Source organism: Lycium ferocissimum, chromosome 8 (genome assembly GCF_029784015.1).
Source record: "Lycium ferocissimum isolate CSIRO_LF1 chromosome 8, AGI_CSIRO_Lferr_CH_V1, whole genome shotgun sequence".
NCBI lineage: Eukaryota > Viridiplantae > Streptophyta > Magnoliopsida > Solanales > Solanaceae > Lycium > Lycium ferocissimum.
The window spans coordinates 44,648,688-44,671,109 of NC_081349.1; the positions used below are offsets into that span (position 1 = coordinate 44,648,688).

Here is a 22,422-nt window from a genome sequence, read left to right on the forward strand (position 1 = left end):
AAAGGGCTTCGAAGAAAAGCTATCTTGTTTAGCTTCTCTAAAAACATCTTTTGTTAATACTCAAATCACTTATTTTTCGCTGAAATCTTGGTCAAAACACCTAAATTATCTCTAAAAAGGCGCCTTTTAAAGAAAATAAACACTTTTGACTCTTGGTCAAACAGGCTACTTCATTCGGTGCAAACGTTAAAGAATTTATTCATATTCCTCAATACTTTCGAGACAATTTCAAGAATCAAATACAAGATCGAAAATGAAAGTAATCACAAGACCTTGTTGCAATAATAATTACTAAAATAAATCCGAAGAATAACTTACCATCTTTCTTTTATTGCTCTGATATTATGCTGAATCTATATATATCAAGTTATCAACTTTTGCTTCAATATATATAGGGGAAGGGTTAGTCATGACGCAACTTCAAGTGACGCATGCAAGCATACGTAGCTCTGACATGTGAGTTATTTTTTATTATTTGTAATCACTATGTAGGAAGTATTATATTCCATCCAGAACACTAAAATTAATGGTAGAAAAGTCTTCACTACCTGATCACACATTATGAAGGTCGTGCATACGAGAGGTTAAAAGGAATTTAGAAAAAGACCCAAAAAACAAAGACTTGAGCACAACTTGCCTCGATCCGTCCATGACCAGAAAGTTTCACATGCAGTAATGTGCTTTTGATTGGAAGAAATATTTTCTTAATCCCTCTGTCTCAATTTAAGTGTCTTAATTTGACTGGACACGAAGTTTAAGAAATAAAGGGAGACTTTTGAATCGTGTAGTCTTACATTAAAGATGTGTGTAGTGTTTTAAATCGTGTGGTCTTAAACTTGCCATGTAGAATGTTGGAAGTGAATAACTTACTAAATGTAGAAGAGTCCGGAACAAAAATGCCCCCAAAAAAACCACTTTGAACCAAAATACCCCAACAAAAAAAAATATTGCAAAGCTACCTTTAGCGCTGTAATTTACTGCGCTAAAGCAATTCACGGAGACGGAGCCGTTAACTGCTTTGGCGCAGTATTTTACTACGTTATAGAGGCAGTTAATAAATTTTTTTTTCTATAACGCAGTAAAATACTGCGTTATAGAAACAGTACCAAAAAAATAAAAAATTGGTCAACTTTATTTTTTGCTGCACTTAGTGTTTTTTTCCATACTCTGACCAATGATTAGTCGTGTGTCAAGACTCCGAAACGTCAATATTTTATATAGAACCTGATATTTTTTTCTGCGTACAATAATGTAGGCTCAATACATCAAGGATACGTAAACGTTCGGATCGTCATTTTAGGGGTTGAAAAGGTGCCCGAAGTAAGTTTTATTTGTAAACTTTAGGTTTAAGTGTTCTATATACATAGACGTCCATTTTTGTTTGAAGACTTGTTGTCATTAGCTTAAGGTTTTTTATTTTTAGGGTTTAGATTTAAGTGTGTTATTTTTTAAAGCCGTTGCCAAAAGGTTTTTAACGCCTTTAGCGCAGTAAAAATACTTTTTTGTTTGTTTGTATAGAGCAGTAAAATAGCGAGCACTAAAACAAAAAAAGTGTAGCAATTTTTTTTTTTTTTTTGCAACACTTAGTGTTTTTTTTCATACTTTGACCAACGATTAGTCATGTGTCAAGACTTCGAAACGTCAATATTTTATATAAAACCTGATATTTTTTTCTCGCGTACAATAATGTAGGCTTAATACATCAAGGATACGTATACTCGGAACATCATTTTAGGGGTTGAAAAGGTGTCCAAAGTAAGTTTGTTTAAAAACTTAGTGTTTGACTGTAAGGTTATTTTAGTCAACTTTATATGTCGGGAAAATTAGTCAGGCTTTATTTTCAAAATTGAAACCTGTATGAGATTGACATTCACGCCTACATTACTCCGGGATTTTTACGTTGAAATCTATTGCGTATCATCATCTTATAAGTAAATAAAACTGAAAATTTCAGGCTAATTTAGGGAAAAATTGAAATTGAATGGGATAAAAGGTGGTTTTTAAAAATCGGTTCGCCAAACCTGCCTGGTTAAATGCATATAATTAAAGAAAAAGTCATGTGGGCCATCCCGCTCCTTGACCCTCTAATAATAATTGTGTTGTGGACAGACCAGTTCCTTTGGTTAAATGCATATAATTAACGAAAAGTCATGTGGCCATTCGGCTCTTGACACTCAAATAATATATAATTAATGGAAACATCTTATGCAAACACGCTCCTAAGTTTGAACAATTAAAACACTTTTTATCCGAGAATTAATTATAACCAAGTATAAGTCGATAAAAGCGACCGTGCTGAACACGTTTTTGTGGACTCGGAAATGCCTAATATCTTCTCCCTGGTCAACAGAATTCCTTACCCGGTCTTTTGTTTTCGCAGACCAAAAATAAAGAATCATTTTCTTTTGATTAGGGATTCAATAAGGTGACTTAGAACACCAAAACTCAATTCCAATTGGCGATTCTACAAATAAAATAATCCCTACTTAAAACCGTCACTTTAATTGGAAAACCCTTTAATAATAAATCTCGTGTCCTTCAGGCGCGAAAAGGAGTGTGACATTTATGACCACAAGATTAAAGGGCATTTTTGTACATTCTACATGTTTAAGTCCACAAGATTCAAAATCTTATTTACTTTCTAACTCCGTACCAAGTCAAAACCCTACAAAACAAATTAAAACGAAGGAAATATATCTTTTGTAGTAAAATGTTATTTTATGAATATCCAAAAACTACCAAGTATAATTTTTTATCACAATAATAATTAATAATTAGATATTCATGGAACTTATTCTCTGCATATAATAATCCTTTACTAACATCATATAATGCTTAGGCATTTTCTATCACTTTTAACATAATTTATGTTCAACAATGTTTCAGCTTTTCCACATAAAAGCTTACGTGCTCACAATTTAAGTCCGTATTTTTTCTACGTGCAACAACTAGATAGAATTCACCTCCCCCTCTTGTGTTGTATTGATGCGTAAAACAACCATTGTTCTTTAAATTCCTTTATGTTTCCTGTTTTATTTATATGTTTTAGTAATTTATTAATTGAATCAAAACAAAACACCATATACTAGTAGAAATCGCAGAACCTTTTATTTTGACTTAGAAATGAGGTACAAAAGATCCACCAAACGTACAACAAGTTGCTCACTCTCTTAGCAAGCATAGAGAGAGAGAGTACAAATTGATAAAACATGAAAACAATAGAAAAGGACAAAAACATGCAAAATAGAAATAAAGGTCCTGTCTGCTATAGATATATCCATGCCATTAATTAGGTCTATAATATCAAACTGATCCCCAATAATTAATTCGGGCGAATGTCAATGCCCTTAACAATGAGACCAGATTTCCATTTATCGTTGCTGGTTTCCATCAACCTCATTTCAATTTCGCCATCTTCTCTAAGCTGCTGAAAAATTCACCCAGCTTTATTTCCATCCACTCATCATCGGTTCGAAGGTGTGGGAATATGCCATGTTCTCCATGTTCTTTTGCTTTGATAAAAACAGTGTAGCCTCTCACCATCGCTGGTTTCCGCCTTTTCCTTAACAAATCTCACCGATGCAATGGCTCGTTCAAGGTTATGTTGTTGATCATTTAACTTGAACACCAGATATGCCGCATAACTAGTCTTTCGAGTAAGTTGTTTTGAGCTTATCTTTCCAACGACGTTAAGCCAACAAACGCGATGAAGCTCAGCCACGTCACATCTGCGCATGAGAGAAATATTTAAGTGAGTCATATATAGATGCATTAGCCATAGACGGGGTTGAAGAGTTGGGGGTGGGTGGAAACCAACAGTTGGAAATGACATTGAGCAGTAACGGAAAATGACTTCCTCCTCTTATAAGGGAAGTATTTTCCAAAAACAAAATTAGAGGAAAATGTATTCCTAAGAAGATATATAAACATTTGTTCCGATTAAACTTGGTAAAATCAGAAAATATTTTTTGTTCAAGGGCTTGTTGGAGGTGGGTGAAACCATCGAAAATATTTTCCTCCATACCAACACATCCTAAAGGTACCAACCTTATGATGTCACTATGTGTATAACGGATTATGAGCCCATTTGATTTAAAATTCACTGATGGTGTTTACCAAAAAAAATAATTAAAACTTGTGAAATCCTATCTATTTCATCTGTCAAGCCTCGAAGAAACCCTCACACTTTGGATTCTATACTCTATATAAATTCTTTAAACTATCGGTGTGATAAGATTTTAATCATATCAAACACCTTTAAGGAGTATAAAAAGAGAGAAGATATACCAAAGTGTTCATGAAGATAATTCCATGTCCAATAATGTTCAGAGTGTCCATCCATGTAATTGAAAGCTCTGTTGCGCCGATCCATACACCCGATTAAAGACAGATATAAAGGTGAAGAAGCATATTAGGTAGTAGTTTGTTTTACTCAATGAAACTGTAATGAAAGAACTCTTTAACCGACTAATTTGTCAAATCACTAGTAGCTTGTTTGGCCAAGCATACAAAATTTGCTTATTTTAAAAGTAAATTTTGTCAAAAGTGCTTTCCAAAAAAATACTATTGAGAAAAATAAAGTTTGTGTTTGGAAATCAATTTGAAAATACTTTTGCAAAATTAGAGCATCAACTTGTCTTTGGCCAAGCTAAGGTTCCAAAAGTGCTTCTGAAGAAAAGCTATCTTGCTTAGCTTCTGAAAAATACTGCGTTATAGAAACAGTACAAAAAAAAAAAAATTGGTCAACTTTATTTTTTGCAACACTTAGTGTTTTTTTCCATACTTTGACCAATGATTCGTCGTGTGTCAAGACTCCGAAACATCAATATTTTATATAGAACCTGATATTTTTTTCTGCGTACAATAATGTAGGCTCAATACATCAAGAATACGTAAACGTTCGGATCGTCATTTTAGGGGTTGAAAAGGTGCCCGAAGTAAATTTTATTTGTAAACTTTAGGTTTATGTGTTCTATAGACATAGACGTCCATTTTTGTTTGAAGACTTGTTGTCATTAGCTTAAGGTTTTTTATTTTTAGGGTTTAGATTTAAGTGTGTTATTTTTTAAAGCCGTTGCCAAAAGGTTTTTTAACTGCCAATAAGTAAGATTTACTACCGCGCTAAAAAATATTTTATTTTGTTTGTATAGCGTGCAGAAAATAGCAGCACTAAAAAAAAAAAAAATTTAGCAAATTTTTTTTTTTTTTGCAACATCGCTGTGTTTTTTCATACTGACCAACGATGAGTCGTGTGTCAAGACTCCAAAACGTCAATATTTTATATAGAACCCGATATTTTTTTCCGCGCAATAATGTAGGCTCAATACATCAAGGCGTTTACGTATACGTTCGCATCGTCATTTTAGGGTTGAAAAAGGTGTCCGAAGTAAGTTTTGTTTGAAAAAACTTAGTGTTTAACTGTAAGGTTATTTTAGTCAACTTTATATGTCGGGAAAATTAGTCAGCTTTATTTTCAAAAATTGAAACCGCAGAAGTGAAATTGACATTCATGCCTACATATTACTCCCGGATTTTTACATTGAAATCTATTGCGTATCATCATCTTATAAGTCAATAAAACTGAAAATTTCAGGCCAATTTGGCGGAAAATCGAAATTGAATGGGATAAAAGGTGTTTTTTTAAAAATCGGCTCGGCCAAACCCGTTCCTTGGTTAAATGCATATAATTAAAGAAAGGTCATGTGGGCTATCCCGCTTCTTGACCCTCTAATAAAATTATGTTGACCATGTGGACAAAACTTAGCTCTTTGGTTAAATGCATATAATTAACGAAAGTCATGTGGGCATTCACCTCCTTCACACTCAAATAATATATAATTAATGGAAGACCTTGCGTGTATACACGCTCCTAAGTTTAAACAATTAAAACACTTTTTATCCGAGAATTAATTATAACCAAGTATAAGTCGATAAAAGTAATAGAACCACGGGACTCCGGAAATGCCTAACACCTTCTCCCCGGTCAACAGAATTCCTCACCCGGTCTTCTGTGTTCGCAGACCAAAAATAAAGAATCATTTCCTTTTGATTAGGGATTCAATAAGGTGACTTAGAACACCAAAATTCAATTCCAAATGGCGATTCTACAAATAAAATAATCACTACTCAAAACCGTCACTTCAATTTGAAAATCCCTTTTAATAATAAATCTCGTGTCCTTCGGGGCGCGAAAAAGGAGTGTGACATTTATGACCACAAGATTAAAGGATATTTTTGTACATTCTACATGTTTAAGTCCACAAGATTCAAAAATCTTATTTACTTTCTTAAACTCCGTACCAAGTCAAAACCCGACAAACAAATTAAAACGAAGGAAATATATCTTTTGTAGTGAAAGGTAATTTTGTTTGAATATCCAAAAACTACCAAGCATAATTTTTTATCACAATAATCACTTTTGAGCTTGTCTTTCCCACGACGTTAAGCCAACAAACGCGATGAAGCTCAGCCACGTCACATCTGTGCATGAGAGAAATATTTAAGTATATATAGATGCATTAGCCATAGACGAGGTTGAAGAGTTGGGGTGGGTGGAAACCAACAGTTGGAAATGACATTGGAGAGTAATGGAAAATGACATCCCTCCTCTTGTAAGGGAAGTATTTTCCAAAAACAAAATTAGAGGAAAATGTATTCCTAAAGAAGATATATAAACATTTGTTCCGATTAAACTTGGTAAAATCAGAATTTTTTTTTTTTCACGGGCTTGTTGGAGGTGGGTGAAACCATCGAAAATATTTTCCTCCATACCAACACATCCTAAAGATACCAACCTTATGATGTCACTATGTGTATAACGGATTATGAGCCCATTTGATTTAAAATTCACTGATGGTGTTTACCAAAAAAAATAATTAAAACTTATTAAATTCTATCTATGTCATCTGTCAAGCCTCGAAGAACCCTCACACTTCGGATTCCATACTCTATATAAGTCAAAAATTCTTTTAAACTCGTGTGATAAGCTTTTAATCATATCAAACACCTTTTAAGGAGTATAAAAAGAGAGAAGATATACCCAGGTTCATGAAGATAATTCCATGTCCAATAATGTTCAGGAGTGTCCATCCATGTAATTGAAAGCTCTGTTGCGCCGATCCATGCACTCTGATTAAAGACAGTATATATAGATGAAGAAGCATATTAGGTAGTAGTTTATTTTACTCAATGAAACCGTAATGAAAGAACTCTTAACCGACTAATTCGTCAATCACTAGTAGCTTGTTTGACCAAGCATACAAAATTTGCTTATTTTAAAAAAGTAAATTTTGTCAAAAGTGCTTTCCAAAAAAATACTATTGAGAAAATAAAGTTTGTGTTTGGAAATCAATTTGAAAAATACTTTTGCAAAATTAGAGCATCAACTTGTCTTTGGCCAAGCTAAGGTTCCAAAAGTGTTTGAAGAAAAGCTATCTTGTTTAGCTTCGAAAAACATCTTTTGTTAGTACTCAAAATCACTTATTTTTTGCTGAAATCATGGTCAAAACGCCTAACTTATCTTTAAAAAAGCACCTTTTTAAAGAAAATAAACACTTTTGACTCTTGGTCAAACAGGCTACTCCATTCGGTGCAAACGTTAAAGAATTTATTCATATTCCTCAATACTTTCGAGACAATTTTCAAGAATCAAATAAAAGATCGAAAATGAAAGAAATCACAAGACCTTGTTGCAGTAAGAATTGCTAATATAATTGCGAAGAATAACTTACCATCTTTCTTTTATTGCTCTGATATGATGCTGAATCTATATATATCAAGTTAGCAACTTTTGCTTCAATATATATAGGGGAAGGGTTAGTCATGACGCAAACTCAAGTGACGCATGCAAGCATACGTAGCTCTGACTTGTGAGTTATTTTTTATTATTTGTAATCACTATGTAGGAAGTATTATATTCCATCCGGAAATTATCAAAATTAATGGTCGAAAAGTCTTCACTACCTGATCAGCACATGATGAAGGTCGTGCATACGAGAGGTTAAAAGGAATTTTGAAAAAGACCCAAAAAACAAAGACTTGAGCACAACTTGCCTCGATCCGTCCATGACCAGAAAGTTTCACATGCAGTAATGTGCTTTTGATTGGAAGAAATATTTTCTTAATCCCTCCGTCTCAATATAAGTGTCTTAATTTGACTGGACACGAAGTTTAAGAAATAAAGGGAGACTTTTGAATCGTGTAGTCTTAAATTAAAGATGTGTGTAGTGTTTTAAATCTTGGGGTCTTAAACTTGCCATTTAGAATGTTGGAAGTGAATAACTTACTAAATGTAGAAGAGTCCGGAACCAAAATGCCCCCAAAAAAACCACTTTGAACCAAAACACCCCAACAAAAAAAAAAAAATGTCGCAAAACTACCTTTAGCGCAGTAATTTACTGCGCTAAAGCAATTCACGGAGACGGAGCCGTTAACTGCTTTAGCGCAGTATTTTACTGCGTTATAGAAGCAGTTAAAAAAATAATAATTCTATAACGCAGTAAAATACTGCGTTATAGAAACAGTACCAAAAAAAAAAATTGGCCAACTTTATTTTTTGCAACACTTAGTGTTTTTTCCCATACTTTGACCAATGATTAGTCGTGTGTCAAGACTCCGAAACGTCAATATTTTATATAGAACCGATATTTGTTTCGCGTACAATAATGTAGGCTCAATACATCTGCTGATACGTAAACGCTCGATCGTCATTTTAGGGGTTGAAAAGGTGCCCGAAGTAAATTTTATTTGTAAACTTTAGGTTTAAGTGTTCTATATAAATAGACGTCCATTTTTTTTTTGAAGACTTGTTGTCATTAGCTTAAGGTTTTTTATTTTTACGGTTTAGATTTAAGTGTGTTATTTTTTAAAGCCGTTGCCAAAAGGTTTTTAACTGCTTTAGCGCAGCATTTTACTGCGCTAAAGAATATTTTTTTTTTGGTTGTATAGCGCAGTAAAATAGCGAGCACTAAAAAAAAAAATTGGCAATTTATTATTTTATTTTTTGCAACACTTAGTGTGTTTTTTCATACTTTGACCAACGATTAGTCGTGTGTCAAGACTCAAAACGCCACTATTTCATATAGAACCTGATATTTTTTTTTCTCCGTACAATAATGTAGGCTCAATACATCAAGGGGATAATGAGCACGCTCGATCGTCATTTTTAGGGGTTGAAAAGGTGTCCGAAGTAAGTTTTGTTTGAAAAAACTTAGTGTTTTACTGTAAGGTTATTTTAGACAACTTTATATGTCGGGAAAATTAGTCAGCTTTATTTTCAAAAATTGAAAACGCAGAAGTGAAATTGGCATTCACAGCTACATTACCCCGGGATTTTTACGTTGAAATCTATTGCGTATCATAATCTTATAAGTAAATAAAACTGAAAATTTCAGCCAATTTGGGGAAAATCGAAATTGAATGGGATAAAATGTGTTTTTTTTTTAAAGTCGGCTCGGCCAAACCCGTTCTTTGGTTAAATGCATATAATTAAAGAAAAGTCATGTGGGCCATCCCGCTCCCTGACCCTCTAATAATTGTGTTGATCATGCGGATTTAACAAGCTCCTTGGTTAAATGCATATAATTAACGAAAAGTCATGTGGGCCATTCCGCTCCTTGACACTCAAATAATATATAATTAATGGAAGACCTTGCGTGCATACACGCTCCTAAGTTTAAACAATTAAAACACTTTTTATCCGAGAATTAATTATAACCAAGTATAAGTCGATAAAAGCGACCGTGCTAGAACCACGGGCCTCGGAAAATGCCTAATACCTTCTCTCCGTCAACCGTAATTCCTTACCCTGTCTTTTGTTTTCGCAACCAAAAATAAAGAATCATTTCCTTTTGACTGGGGATTCAATAAGGTGACTTAGAACACCAAAACTCAATTCCAAATGGCGATTCTACAAATAAAATAATCCCTACTCAAAACCGGCACTTCAATTGGAAAAACCCTTTTAATAATAAATCTCGTGTCCTTCGGGGCGCGAAAAAGGAGTGTGACATTTATGACCACAAGATTAAAGGGCATTTTTTTACATTCTACATGTTTAAGTCCACAAGATTCAAAAATCTTATTTACTTTCTTAAACCCCGTACCAAGTCAAAACCCGACAAACAAATTAAAACGAAGGAAATATATCTTTTGTAGTGAAAGGTAATTTTGTTTGAATATCCAAAAACTACCAAGTATAATTTTTTATCACAATAATAATTGATAATTAGATATTCATGGAACTTATTCTCTGCATATAATAATCCTTTACTAACATCATATAATGCTTAGGCATTTTCTATCACTTTTATCATAATTTATGTTCAACAATTTTTCAGCTTTTCCACATAAAAGCTTACGTGCTCACAATTTAAATCCGTATTTTTTCTACGTGCAACAACTAGACAGAATTCACCTCCCCCTCTTGTGTTGTATTGATGCGTAAAACAACCATTGTTCTTTAAATTCCTTTATGTTTCCTGTTTTATTTATATGTTTTAGTAATTTATTAATCGAATCAAAACAAAACACCATATACTAGTAGAAATCGCAGAACCTCTTATTTTGACTTAGAAATGAGGTACAAAAGATCAACCAAACGTACAACAAGCTGCTCACTCTCTTAGCAAGCATAGAGAGAGAGAGAGTACAATTGATAAAACATGAAAACAATAGAAAAGGACAAAAAAACACGCAAAATAGAAATAAAGGTCCCACTGGCTATAGATATATCCATGCCAGTAATTAGGTCTATAATATCAAACTGATCCCCGATAATTAATTTGGACGAATGTCAATGCCCTTAACAATGAGACCAGATTTCCATTTATCGTTGCTGGTTTCCATCAACCTCATTTCAATTTCGCCATCTTCTCCTAAGTTGTTGAAAAATTCACCCAGCTTTATTTCCATCCACTCATCATCGGTTCGAAGGTGTGGGAATATGCCATGTTCTCCATGTTCCTTTGCCTTTGAGATGAAAACAAGTAGCCCTCACCATCTAGTTCCCTCCGCCTTTTCCTTAACAAATCTCATCTGATGCAATGGCTCGTTCTAAGGTTATGTTGTTGATCATTTAACTTGAACACTAGATATGCCGCATAACTAGTCTTTCGAGTAAGTCGTTTTGAGCTTATCTTTCCAACGACGTTAAGCCAACAAACGCGATGAAGCTCAAATAATGTCACATCTGCGCATGAGAGAAATATTTAAGTGAGTCATATATAGATGCATTAGCCATAGACGGGGTTGAAGAGTTGGGGGTGGGTGGAAACCAACCGTTGGAAATGACATTGGAGAGTAATGGAATATGACTTCCCTCCTCTTGTAAGGGAAATATTTTCCAAAAACAAAATTAGAGGAAAATGTATCCCTAAAGAAGATATATAAACATTTGTTCCGATTAAACTTGGTAAAATCAGAAAATATTTTTTGTTCAAGGGCTTGTCGGAGGTGAGTGAAACCATCGAAAATATTTTCCTCCATACCAACACATCCTAAAGATACCAACCTTATGATGTCACTATGTGTATAACGGATTATGTGCCCATTTCATTTAAAATTCACTGATGGTGTTTACCAAAAAAAATAATTAAAACTTGTGAAATCCCATATATTTCATCTGTCAAGCCTCGAAGAAACCCTCACACTTCGGATTCCATATTCTATATAAGTCAAAAATTCTTTTAAACTCGAGTGATAAGCTTTTAAACATATCAAACACCTTTGAAGGAGTATAAAAAGAGAAAAGATATACCCAGGTTCATGAAGATAATTCCATGTCCAATAATGTTCAGGAGTGTCCATCCATGTAATTGAAAGCTCTGTTGCGCCGATCCATACACTCTGATTAAAGACAGTATATAAAGGTGAAGAAGCGTATTAGGTAGTAGTTTATTTTACTCAATGAAACTGTAATGAAAGAACTCTTAACTGACTAATTCGTCAAATCACTAGTAGCTTGTTTGGCCAAGCATACAAAATTTGCTTATTTTAAAAAGTAAATTTTGTCAAAAGTGCTTTCCGAAAAAAATACTATTGAGAAAATAAAGTTTGTGTTTGGAAATCAATTTGAAAAATACTTTTGCAAAATTAGAGCATCAACTTGTCTTTGGCCAAGCTAAGGTTCCAAAAGTGCTTCTGAAGAAAAGCTATCTTGTTTAGCTTCTGAAAAACATCTTTTGTTAGTATTCAAAATCACTTATTTTTCGCTGAAATCATGGTCAAAACACCTAACTTATCTTTAAAAAAGCAGCTTTTAAAGAAAATAAACACTTTTGACTCTTGGTCAAACAGGCTACTTCATTCGGTGCAAGCGTTAAAGAATTTATTCATATTCCTCAATACTTTCGAGACAATTTTCAAGAATCAAATAAATGATCGAAAATGAAAGAAATCACAAGACCTTGTTGCTGTAAGAATTACTAATATAATTGCGAAGAATAACTTACCATCTTTCTTTTATTGCTCTGATATGACGCTGAATCTATATATATCAAGTTAGCAACTTTTGCTTCAATATATATAGGGGAAGGGTTAGTCATGACGCAAACTCAAGTGACGCATGCAAGCATACGTAGCTCTGACTTGTGAGTTATTTTTTATTATTTGTAATCACTATGTAGGAAGTATTATATTCCATCCAGAAATTATCAAAATTAATGGTAGAAAAGTCTTCACTACCTGATCAGCACATTATGAAGGTCGTGCATACGAGAGGTTAAAAGGAATTTAGAAAAAGACCCAAAAAACAAAGACTTGAGCACAACTTGCCTCGATCCGTCCATGACCAGAAAGTTTCACATGCAGTAATGTGCTTTTGATTGGAAGAAATATTTTCTTAATCCCTCCGTCTCAATTTAAGTGTCTTAATTTGACTGGACACGAAGTTTAAGAAATAAAGGGAGACTTTTGAATCTTGTAGTCTTAAATTAAAGATGTGTGTAGTGGTTTAAATCAAAGGGTCTTAAACTTACTTATGTAAAATGTTGTAAGTGAATAACTTACTAAATGTAGAAGAGTCCGGAACCAAAATGCCCCCAAAAAAACAACTTTGAACCAAAATACCCCAAAAAAAAAAATGTCGCAAAACTACCTTTAGCGCAGTAATTTATCGCGCTAAAGCATTCACGTGGAGACGTGAGTCATGTTAATCGCTTTGGCGTAGTATTTTTTATAGAAGCGTTAATAAAAAAATTCTATAACGCAGTAAAATACTGCGTTATAAAAACAGTACCAAAAAAAAAAAATTGGCCAACTTTATTTTTTGCAACACTTAGTGTTTTTTTCCATTCTTTGACCAATGATTAGTCGTGTGTCAAGACTCCGAAATGTCAATATTTTATGTAGAACCTGATATTTGTTTCTGCGTACAATAATGTAGGCTCAATACATCAAGGATACGTAAACGTTCGGATCGTCATTTTAGGGGTTGAAAAGGTGCCCGAAGTAAATTTTATTTGTAAACTTTAGGTTTAAGTGTTCTATATAAATAGACGTCCATTTTTGTTTAAAGACTTGTTGTCATTAGCTTAAGGTTTTTTATTTTTAGGGTTTAGATTTAAGTGTGTTATTTTTTAAAGCCGTTGCCAAAAGGTTTTTAACTGCTTTAGCGCAGCATTTTACTGCGCTAAAGATTTTTTTTTTTTTTGGTTTGTATAGCGCAGTAAAATAGCGAGCACTAAAAAAAAAAAAAAATTTGGCAAATTTTTTTTTATTTTTTGCAACACTTAGTGTGTTTTTTAATACTTTGACCAACGATTAGTCGTGTGTCAAGACTCCGAAACGTATACTATTTTATATAGAACCGATATTTTTTCACAGAAATAATGTAGGCTCAATACATCAAGGATACGTATACGTTCGGATCTTCATTTTAGGGGTTGAAAAGGTGTCCGAATTAAGTTTTGTTTGAAAAAACTTAGTGTTTGACTGTAAGGTTATTTTACTCAACTTTATATGTCGGGAAAATTAGTCAGCTTTATTTTTAAAAATTGAAACCGCAGAAGTGAAATTGACATTCACAGCTACATTACCCCGGATTTTTACGTTGAAATCTATTGCGTATCATCATCTTATAAGTAAATAAAACTGAAAATTTCAGGCCAATTTGGGGGAAAATCGAAATTGAATGGGATAAAAGGTGTTTTTTTAAAAATCGGCTCGGCCAAACCCGTTCCTTGGTTAAATGCATATAATTAAAGAAAAGTCATGTGGGCCATCCCGCTCCTTGACCCTCTAATAATAATTGTGTTGATCATGTGGACAGACCAGTTCCTTGGTTAAATGCATATAATTAACGAAAAGTCATGTGGGCCATTCCGCTCCTTGACACTCAAATAATATATAATTAATGGAAGACCTTGCGTGCATACACGCTCCTAAGTTTAAACAATTAAAACACTTTTTATCCGAGAATTAATTATAACCAAGTATAAGTCGATAAAAGCGACCGTGCTAGAACCACGGGACTCGGAAAATGCCTAATACCTTCTCTCCGGTCAACAGAATTCCTTACCCGGTCTTTTGTTTTCGCAGACCAAAAATAAAGAATCATTTCCTTTTGATTAGGGATTCAATAAGGTGACTTAGAACACCAAAACTCAATTCCAAATGGCGATTCTACAAATAAAATAATCCCTACTCAAAACCGTCACTTCAATTGGAAAAACCCTTTTAATAATAAATCTCGTGTCCTTCGGGCGAAAAAGGTGTGTGACATTTATGACCACAAGATTAAAGGGCATTTTTGTACATTCTACATGTTTAAGTCCACAAGATTCAAAAATCTTATTTACTTTCTTAAACTCCGTACCAAGTCAAAACCCGACAAACAAATTAAAACGAAGGAAATATATCTTTTGTAGTGAAAGGTAATTTTGTTTGAATATCCAAAACTACCAAGTATAATTTTTTATCACAATAATAATTGATGATTAGATATTCATGGAACTTATTCTGTGCATATAATAATCTTTACTAACGTCATATAATGCTTAGGCATTTTCTATCACTTTTATCATAATTTATGTTCAACGATTTTTCAGCTTTTCCACATAAAAGCTTACGTGCTCACAATTTAAATCCGTATTTTTCCTACGTGCAACAACTTGGCAGAATTCACCTCCCCCTCATGTTGTATTGATGCGTAAAACAACCATTGTTCTTTAAATTCCTTTATGTTTCCTGTTTTATTTATATATTTTAGTAATTTATTAATCGAATCAAAACAAAACACCATACCCTAGTAAATATCAAAGAACCTCTTATTTTGACTTAGAAATGAGGTACAAAAGATCAACCAAACGTACAACAATTTGCTCACACTCTCTTGGCAAGCATAGAGAGAGAGAGAGTACAATTGATAAAACATGAAAACAATAGAAAAGGACAAAAAAACACGCAAAATAGAAATAAAGGTCACTGGCTATAGATATATCCATGCGTAATTAGGTCTATAATATCAAACTGATCCCCGATAGTTAATTTGGACGAATGTCAATATATATATAACAATGAGACCGATTTCCATTTATCGTTGTCTGGTTTCATCAACCTCATTTCAATTTCGCCATCTTCTCCTAAGTTGTTGAAAAATTCACCCATGGCTTTATTTCCATCCACTCATCATCGGTTCGAAGGTGCGGGAATTGCCATGTTCTCCATGTTCCTTTGCCCAGTGTCTCACCATCAGCCTTTTCCTTCTGCAATGGCTCGTTCAAGGTTATGTTGTTGATCATTTAAATGCCGCATAACTAGTCTTTCGAGTAAGTTGTTTTGAGCTTATCTTTCCCACGACGTCACAGACCGGCGCATGAGAGAAATATTTAAGTGAGTCATATATAGATGCATTAGCCATAGACGGGGTTAAGGGTGTCAAGTGGGCCGGGCCAGCCCGAACCCGGCCCGGTAAACCCGGCCCACCACCGGCCCGGCCCAAACCCACTAAAAAGTGTAAGGGGCTGGGCTAGGTGGGCTTTATTAGGGGGCTGGGCCGGACAAGGTGGACAGCCACGGCCAGCCCGGCCCACCAAAAAGTTAATTGTGTTGATGGCCCACGGGGCACATGTTCCCCGGCCCACTTCAAATTAAAAAAAAAAAAAAAAAAGATAAGTACTACATTTATTACTAATAATAAATATTTTAAAAACATTATATCCAATAAATTAGGAGTCTCTTTTTACGGATTTTTAGTTTTCTTTAAAATTATATTTTAAAGCAAGACAATCTTGTTTCTCAACAAATATACCTTTGATACATTTCAGTATATAATATGTATTAGATTGTGGTAGTACTTATCTCAACAAATATACCTTTGATAAATCATTTCAATTTCATGCCTTTTCACAAGTGTCACAACACATCAGTACCCCTTCACCCCCCACCCCCCCAATAGGATAATACCCGACGCTTATCTTGTGGAGATATATGTCACCATAATGTTGACATTTAACATGTTCCTCACAAGCTCAAAATGCATCCACACCTGCACTTGAGTTGATCTTGAACTCGAGGAGAAGGTGGAGGTGAAGTAATGTACACTAGTTGAATGACAAATTTAGATCTTTGGTGGAAAAATTGTGTGAAAATGAAGAAGAATGGAGAGGTATTTATAGTTTGAAAATATGACCAAAGTGAAGTTATTCATAAATTTAGGGTTCAAATAAAATTAGCAACGACTAATTTTTTAAATTTACAACGGCTAGCTTTTTGAATTTGACGACGACTAAACATTTTTTTAATTTAGCAATTTTATCATTAGATGTAAATGTTAATTTTATTATTATTAGTAAATGTAAATGTCTATTTTTACATTTACTAATTTTTTAAATTTACAACGGCTAGCTTTTTGAATTTGATGACGACTAAACATTTTTTTAATTTAGCAATTTTATCATTAGATGTAAATGTTAATTTTATTATTATTAGTAAATGTCTATTTTTGTATTAGAACTTAACAAAAAAAAAAAAAAAAAAAGCCCGGCCCCTAACTATAACCCGGCCCGGCCCTTGCTAGCCCGAGGTGTAACCCCTATCCGGTGGGCTGGGCCGACAGATCTCCAAGGGGCCCCCGGCCCGGCCCCCAACCAAAATTGGCCCACCTTAAATGAGAGCCCAACCCGGCCCACTTGACACCCTTAGACGGGGTTGAAGAGTTGGGGGTGGGTGGAAACCAACAGTTGGAAATGACATTGGAGAGTAATGGAAAATGACTTCCCTCCTCTTGTAAGGGAAGTATTTTCCAAAAACAAAATTAGAGGAAAATGTATTCCTAAAGAAGATATATAAACATTTGTTCCGATTAAACTTGGTAAAATCAGAAAATATTTTTTGTTCAAGGGCTTGTTGGAGGTGGGTGAAACCATCGAAAATATTTTCCTCCATACCAACACATCCTAAAGATACCAAGTTACCAACCTTATGATGTCACTATGTGTATAACGGATTATGAGCCCATTTGATTTAAATTCACTGATGGTGTTTACCAAAGAAAAATAATTAAAACTTGTGAAATCCTATCTATTTCATCTGTCAAGCCTCGAAGAAACCCTCACACTTCGGATTCCATACTCTATATAAGTCAAAAATTCTTTTAAACTGGTGTGATAAGATTTTAATCATATCAAACACCTTTTAAGGAGTATAAAAAGAGAGAAGATATACCCAGGTTCATGAAGATAATTCCATGTCCAATAATGTTCAGGAGTGTCCATCCATGTAATTGAAAGCTCTGTTGCGCCGATCCATACACTCTGATTAAAGACAGTATATAAAGGTGAAGAAGCATATTAGGTAGTAGTTTATTTTACTCAATGAAACTGTAATGAAAGAACTCTTAACTGACTAATTTGTCAAATCACTAGTAGCTTGTTTGGCCAAGCATACAAAATTTGCTTATTTTAAAAAGTAAATTTTGTCAAAAGTGCTTTCCGAAAAAATACTATTGAGAAAATAAAGTTTGTGTTTGGAAATCAATTTGAAAAATACTTTTGCAAAATTAGAGCATCAACTTGTCTTTGGCCAAGCTAAGGTTCCAAAAGTGCTTCTGAAGAAAAGCTATCTTGTTTAGCTTCTGAAAAACATCTTTTATTAATACTCAAAATCACTTATTTTTCGCTGAAATCATGGTCAAAACACCTAAATTATCTTTAAAAAAGCACCTTTTAAAGAAAATAAACACTTTTGACTCTTGGTCAAACAGGCTACTTCATTCGGTGCAAACGTTAAAGAATTTATTCATATTCCTCAATACTTTCGAGACAATTTTCAAGAATCAAATAAAAGATCGAAAATGAAAGAAATCACAAGACCTTGTTGCAGTAAGAATTACTAATATAATTGCGAAGAATAACTTACCATCTTTCTTTTATTGCTCTGATATGATGCTGAATCTATATATATCAAGTTAGCAACTTTTGCTTCAATATATATAGGGGAAGGGTTAGTCATGACGCAAACTCAAGTGACGCATGCAAGCATACGTAGCTCTGACTTGTGAGTTATTTTTTATTATTTGTAATCACTATGTAGGAAGTATTATATTCCATCCAGAAATTATCAAAATTAATGGTAGAAAAGTCTTCACTACCTGATCAGCACATGATGAAGGTCGTGCATACGAGAGGTTAAAAGGAATTTAGAAAAATACCCAAAAAACAAAGACTTGAGCACAACTTGCCTCGATCCGTCCATGACCAGAAAGTTTCACATGCAGTAATGTGCTTTTGATTGGAAGAAATATTTTCTTAATCCCTCCGTCTCAATTTAAGTGTCTTAATTTGACTGGACACGAAGTTTAAAAAATAAAGGGAGACTTTTGAATCTTGTAGTCTTAAATTAAAGATGTGTGTAGTGTTTTAAATCTTGTGGTCTTAAACTTGCCATGTAGAATGTTGGAAGTGAATAACTTACTAAATGTAGAAGAGTCCGGAACCAAAATGCCCCCAAAAAAACCACTTTGAACCAAAATACCCCAACAAAAAAAATGTTGCAAAACTACCTTTAGCGCAGTATTTTACTGCGCTAAAGCAGTTCACTGAGACGGAGTGTTAATCGCTTTAGCGCAAGATTTCTTTGCGTTATAGAAACGATTAAAAAAAAAAAAATCTATAACGCAGTAAAATACTGCGTTATAGAAACTGTACCAAAAAACAAAAAAAATTGGCCAACTTTATTTTTTGCAACACTTAGTGTTTTTTATATTCTTTGACCAATGATTAGTTGTGTGTCAAGACTCCGAAACGTCAATATTTTATATAGAACCTGATATTTTTTTCTGCGTACAATAATGTAGGCTCAATACATCAAGGATACGTAAACGTTCGGATGTCATTTTAGGGGTTGAAAATGTGCGCGAAGTAAATTTTATTTGTAAACTTTAGGTTTAAGTGTTCTATATAAATAGACGTCCATTTTTGTTTGAAGACTTGTTGTCATTAGCTTAAGGTTTTTTATTTTTAGGGTTTAGATTTAAGTGTGTTATTTTTTAAAGCCGTTGCCTAAAGGTTTTTAACTGCTTGAGCGCAACATTTTCTTTGCGCTTAAAGATTTTTTATTTTGTTTGTCTAGCGCAGTAAAATAGCGAACACTAAAAATAAAAATAAAAATTGGCAAATTTTTTTTTTTTTTTGCAACACTTAGTGTGTTTTTTCATACTTTGACCAACGATTAGTCGTGTGTCAAGACTCCGAAACGTCACTATTTTATATAGAACCTGATATTTTTTTCTGCGTAAAATAATGTAGGCTCAATACATCAACGATACGTATACGTTCGGATCGTCATTTTAGGGGTTGAAAAGGTGTAATAAGTAAGTTTTGTTTGAAAAAAACTTAGTGTTTCGTAAGGTTATTTTAGTCAACTTTATATGTCGGGAAAATTAGTCGACTTTATTTTCAAAAATTGAAACCGCATAAGTGAAATTGACATTCACGCCTACATTACCCTGTGATTTTTACGTTGAAATCTATTGCGTATCATCATCTTATAAGTAAATAAAACTGAAAATTTCGTGCCAATTTGGGGAAAATCGAAATTGAATGGGATAAAATGTGTTTTTTTAAAAATCGCTCGGCCCAAACCCTTTCCTTGGTTAAATGCATATAATTAAAAAAAGTCATGTGGGCCATCCCGCTCCTTGACCCTCTAGTAATAATTGTGTTGATCATGTGGACAAACGGTTCTTGGTTAAATGCATATAATTAACGAAAAGTCATGTGAGCCATTCGGCTCCTTGACACTCAAATAATATATAATTAATGGAAGACCTTGCGTGCATACACGCTCCTAAGTTTGAAAAATTAAAACAGTTTTTATCCGAGAATTAATTATAACCAAGTATAAGTCGATAAAAGCGATCGTGCTAGAACCACGGGACTCGGAGAAATGCCTAATACCTTCTCTCCTTCAGAATTCACTTACCCGGTCTTTTATTTTCGAGACAAAAATAAAGAATCATTTTCTTTTGATTAGGGATTCAATAAGGTGACTTAGAACACCAAAACTCAATTCCAAATGGCGATTCTACAAATTAAATAAGCCCTACTCAAAACCGTCACTTCAATTGAAAAAACCCTTTTAATAATAAATCTCGTGTCCTTCGGGGCGCGAAAAAGGAGTGTGACATTTATGACCACAAGATTAAAGGGCATTTTTGTACATTCTACATGTTTAAGTCCACAAGATTCAAAAATCTTATTTACTTTCTTAAACTCCGTACCAAGTCAAAACCCGACAAACAAATTAAAACGAAGGAAATATGTCTTTTGTTGTGAAAGGTAATTTTGTTTGAATATCCAAAAACTACCAAGTATAATTTTTTATCACAATAATAATTGATAATTAGATATTCATGGAACTTATTCTCTGCATATAATAATCTTTACTAACGTCATATAATGCTTAGGCATTTTCTATCACTTTTATCATAATTTATGTTCAACATTTTTTCAGCTTTTCCACATAAAAGCTTACGTGCTCACAATTTAAATCCGTATTTTTTCTACGTGCAACAACTTGACAGAATTCACCTCCCCCTCTTGTGTTGTATTGATGCGTAAAACAACCATTGTTCTTTAAATTCCTTTATGTTTCGTGTTTTATTTATATGTTTTAGTAATTTATTAATCGAATCAAAACAAAACACCATACACTAGTAAAAATCACAGAACCTCTTATTTTGACTTAGAAATGAGGTACAAAAGATCAACCAAACGTACAACAAGCTGCTCACTCTCTTAGCAAGCATAGAGAGAGAGAGTACAATTGATAAAACATGAAAACAATAGAAAAGGACAAAAAAACACGCAAAATAGAAATAAAGGTCCCACTGGCTATAGATATATCCATGCGTAATTAGGTCTATAATATCAACGATCCTCGATAATTAATTTGGACGAATGTCAATGCCCTTAACAATGAGACCGTATTTCCATTTATCGTTCTTGGTTTCCATCAACCTCATTTCAATTTCGCCATCTTCTCTAAGTTGTTGAAAAATTCACCCGCCTTTTATTTCCATCCACTCATCATCGGTTCGAAGGTGTGGAATATGCCATGTTCTCCATGTTCCTTTGCCTTTGAGATGAAAAAAGCGTAGCCCTCACCATCGTTGCCTCCTCGCCTTTTCCTTAACAAATCTCACTGATGCAATGGCTCGTTCAAGGTTATGTTGTTGATCATTTAACTTGAACACTAGATATGCCGCATAACTAGTCTTTCGAGTAAGTTGTTTTGAGCTTATCTTTCCAACGACGTTAAGCCAACAAACGCGATGAAGCTCAGCCACGTCACATCTGCGCATGAGAGAAATATTTAAGTGAGTCATATATAGATGCATTAGCCATAGACGGGGTTGAAGAGTTGGGGGTGAGTGGAAACCAACCATTGGAAATGACATTGGAGAGTAATGGAAAATGACTTCCCTCCTCTTGTAAGGGAAGTATTTTCCAAAAACAAAATTAGAGGAAAATGTATGCCTAAAGAAGATATATAAACATTTGTTCCGATTAAACTTGGTAAAATCAGATTTTTTTTTTCAAGGGCTTGTTGGAGGTGGGTGAAACCATCGAAAATATTTTCCTCCATACCAACACATCCTAAAGATACCAACCTTATGATGTCACTATGTGTATAACGGATTATGTGCCCATTCGATTTAAAATTCACTGATGGTGTTTACCAAAAAAAATAATTAAAACTTGTGAAATCTTATCTATTTCATCTGTCAAGCCTTGAAGAAACCCTCACACTTCGGATTCCATACTCTATATAAGTCAAAAAATTCTTTTAAGCTGTGTGATAAGCTTTTAATCATATCAAACACCTTTGAAGGAGTATAAAAAGAGAGAAGATATACCTGTGTTCATGAAGATAATTCCATGTCCAATAATGTTCAGAGTGTCCATCCATGTAATTGAAAGCTCG

The 22,422-nt window shown here is 33.8% G+C and overlaps 1 protein-coding gene, 1 long non-coding RNA gene and 1 pseudogene across 2 annotated transcripts in view; 1 reads left to right on the top strand and 2 right to left on the bottom strand.

The window, feature by feature from the left end:
- LOC132068592 (uncharacterized) overlaps nucleotides 1-4,376 on the top strand; it is a 6,258-nt gene extending 1,882 nt beyond the window's left edge. The window contains exon 3 of the long non-coding RNA XR_009417448.1: nucleotides 4,330-4,376. This is a non-coding gene — a long non-coding RNA (uncharacterized LOC132068592). The remainder of the gene's footprint in view (nucleotides 1-4,329) is intronic.
- Nucleotides 3,084-7,868, bottom strand: LOC132068591 (F-box protein PP2-B10-like; annotated as a pseudogene).
- Nucleotides 7,869-21,149: 13,281 nt separating this feature from the next.
- LOC132066997 (putative F-box protein PP2-B12) overlaps nucleotides 21,150-22,422 on the bottom strand; it is a 42,955-nt gene continuing 41,682 nt past the window's right edge. Inside the window, exon 3 of the mRNA XM_059460169.1 lies at nucleotides 21,150-21,791. Within this exon, the coding sequence (XP_059316152.1) occupies nucleotides 21,599-21,791 (193 nt within the window). The 3' untranslated portion in view covers nucleotides 21,150-21,598. The remainder of the gene's footprint in view (nucleotides 21,792-22,422) is intronic.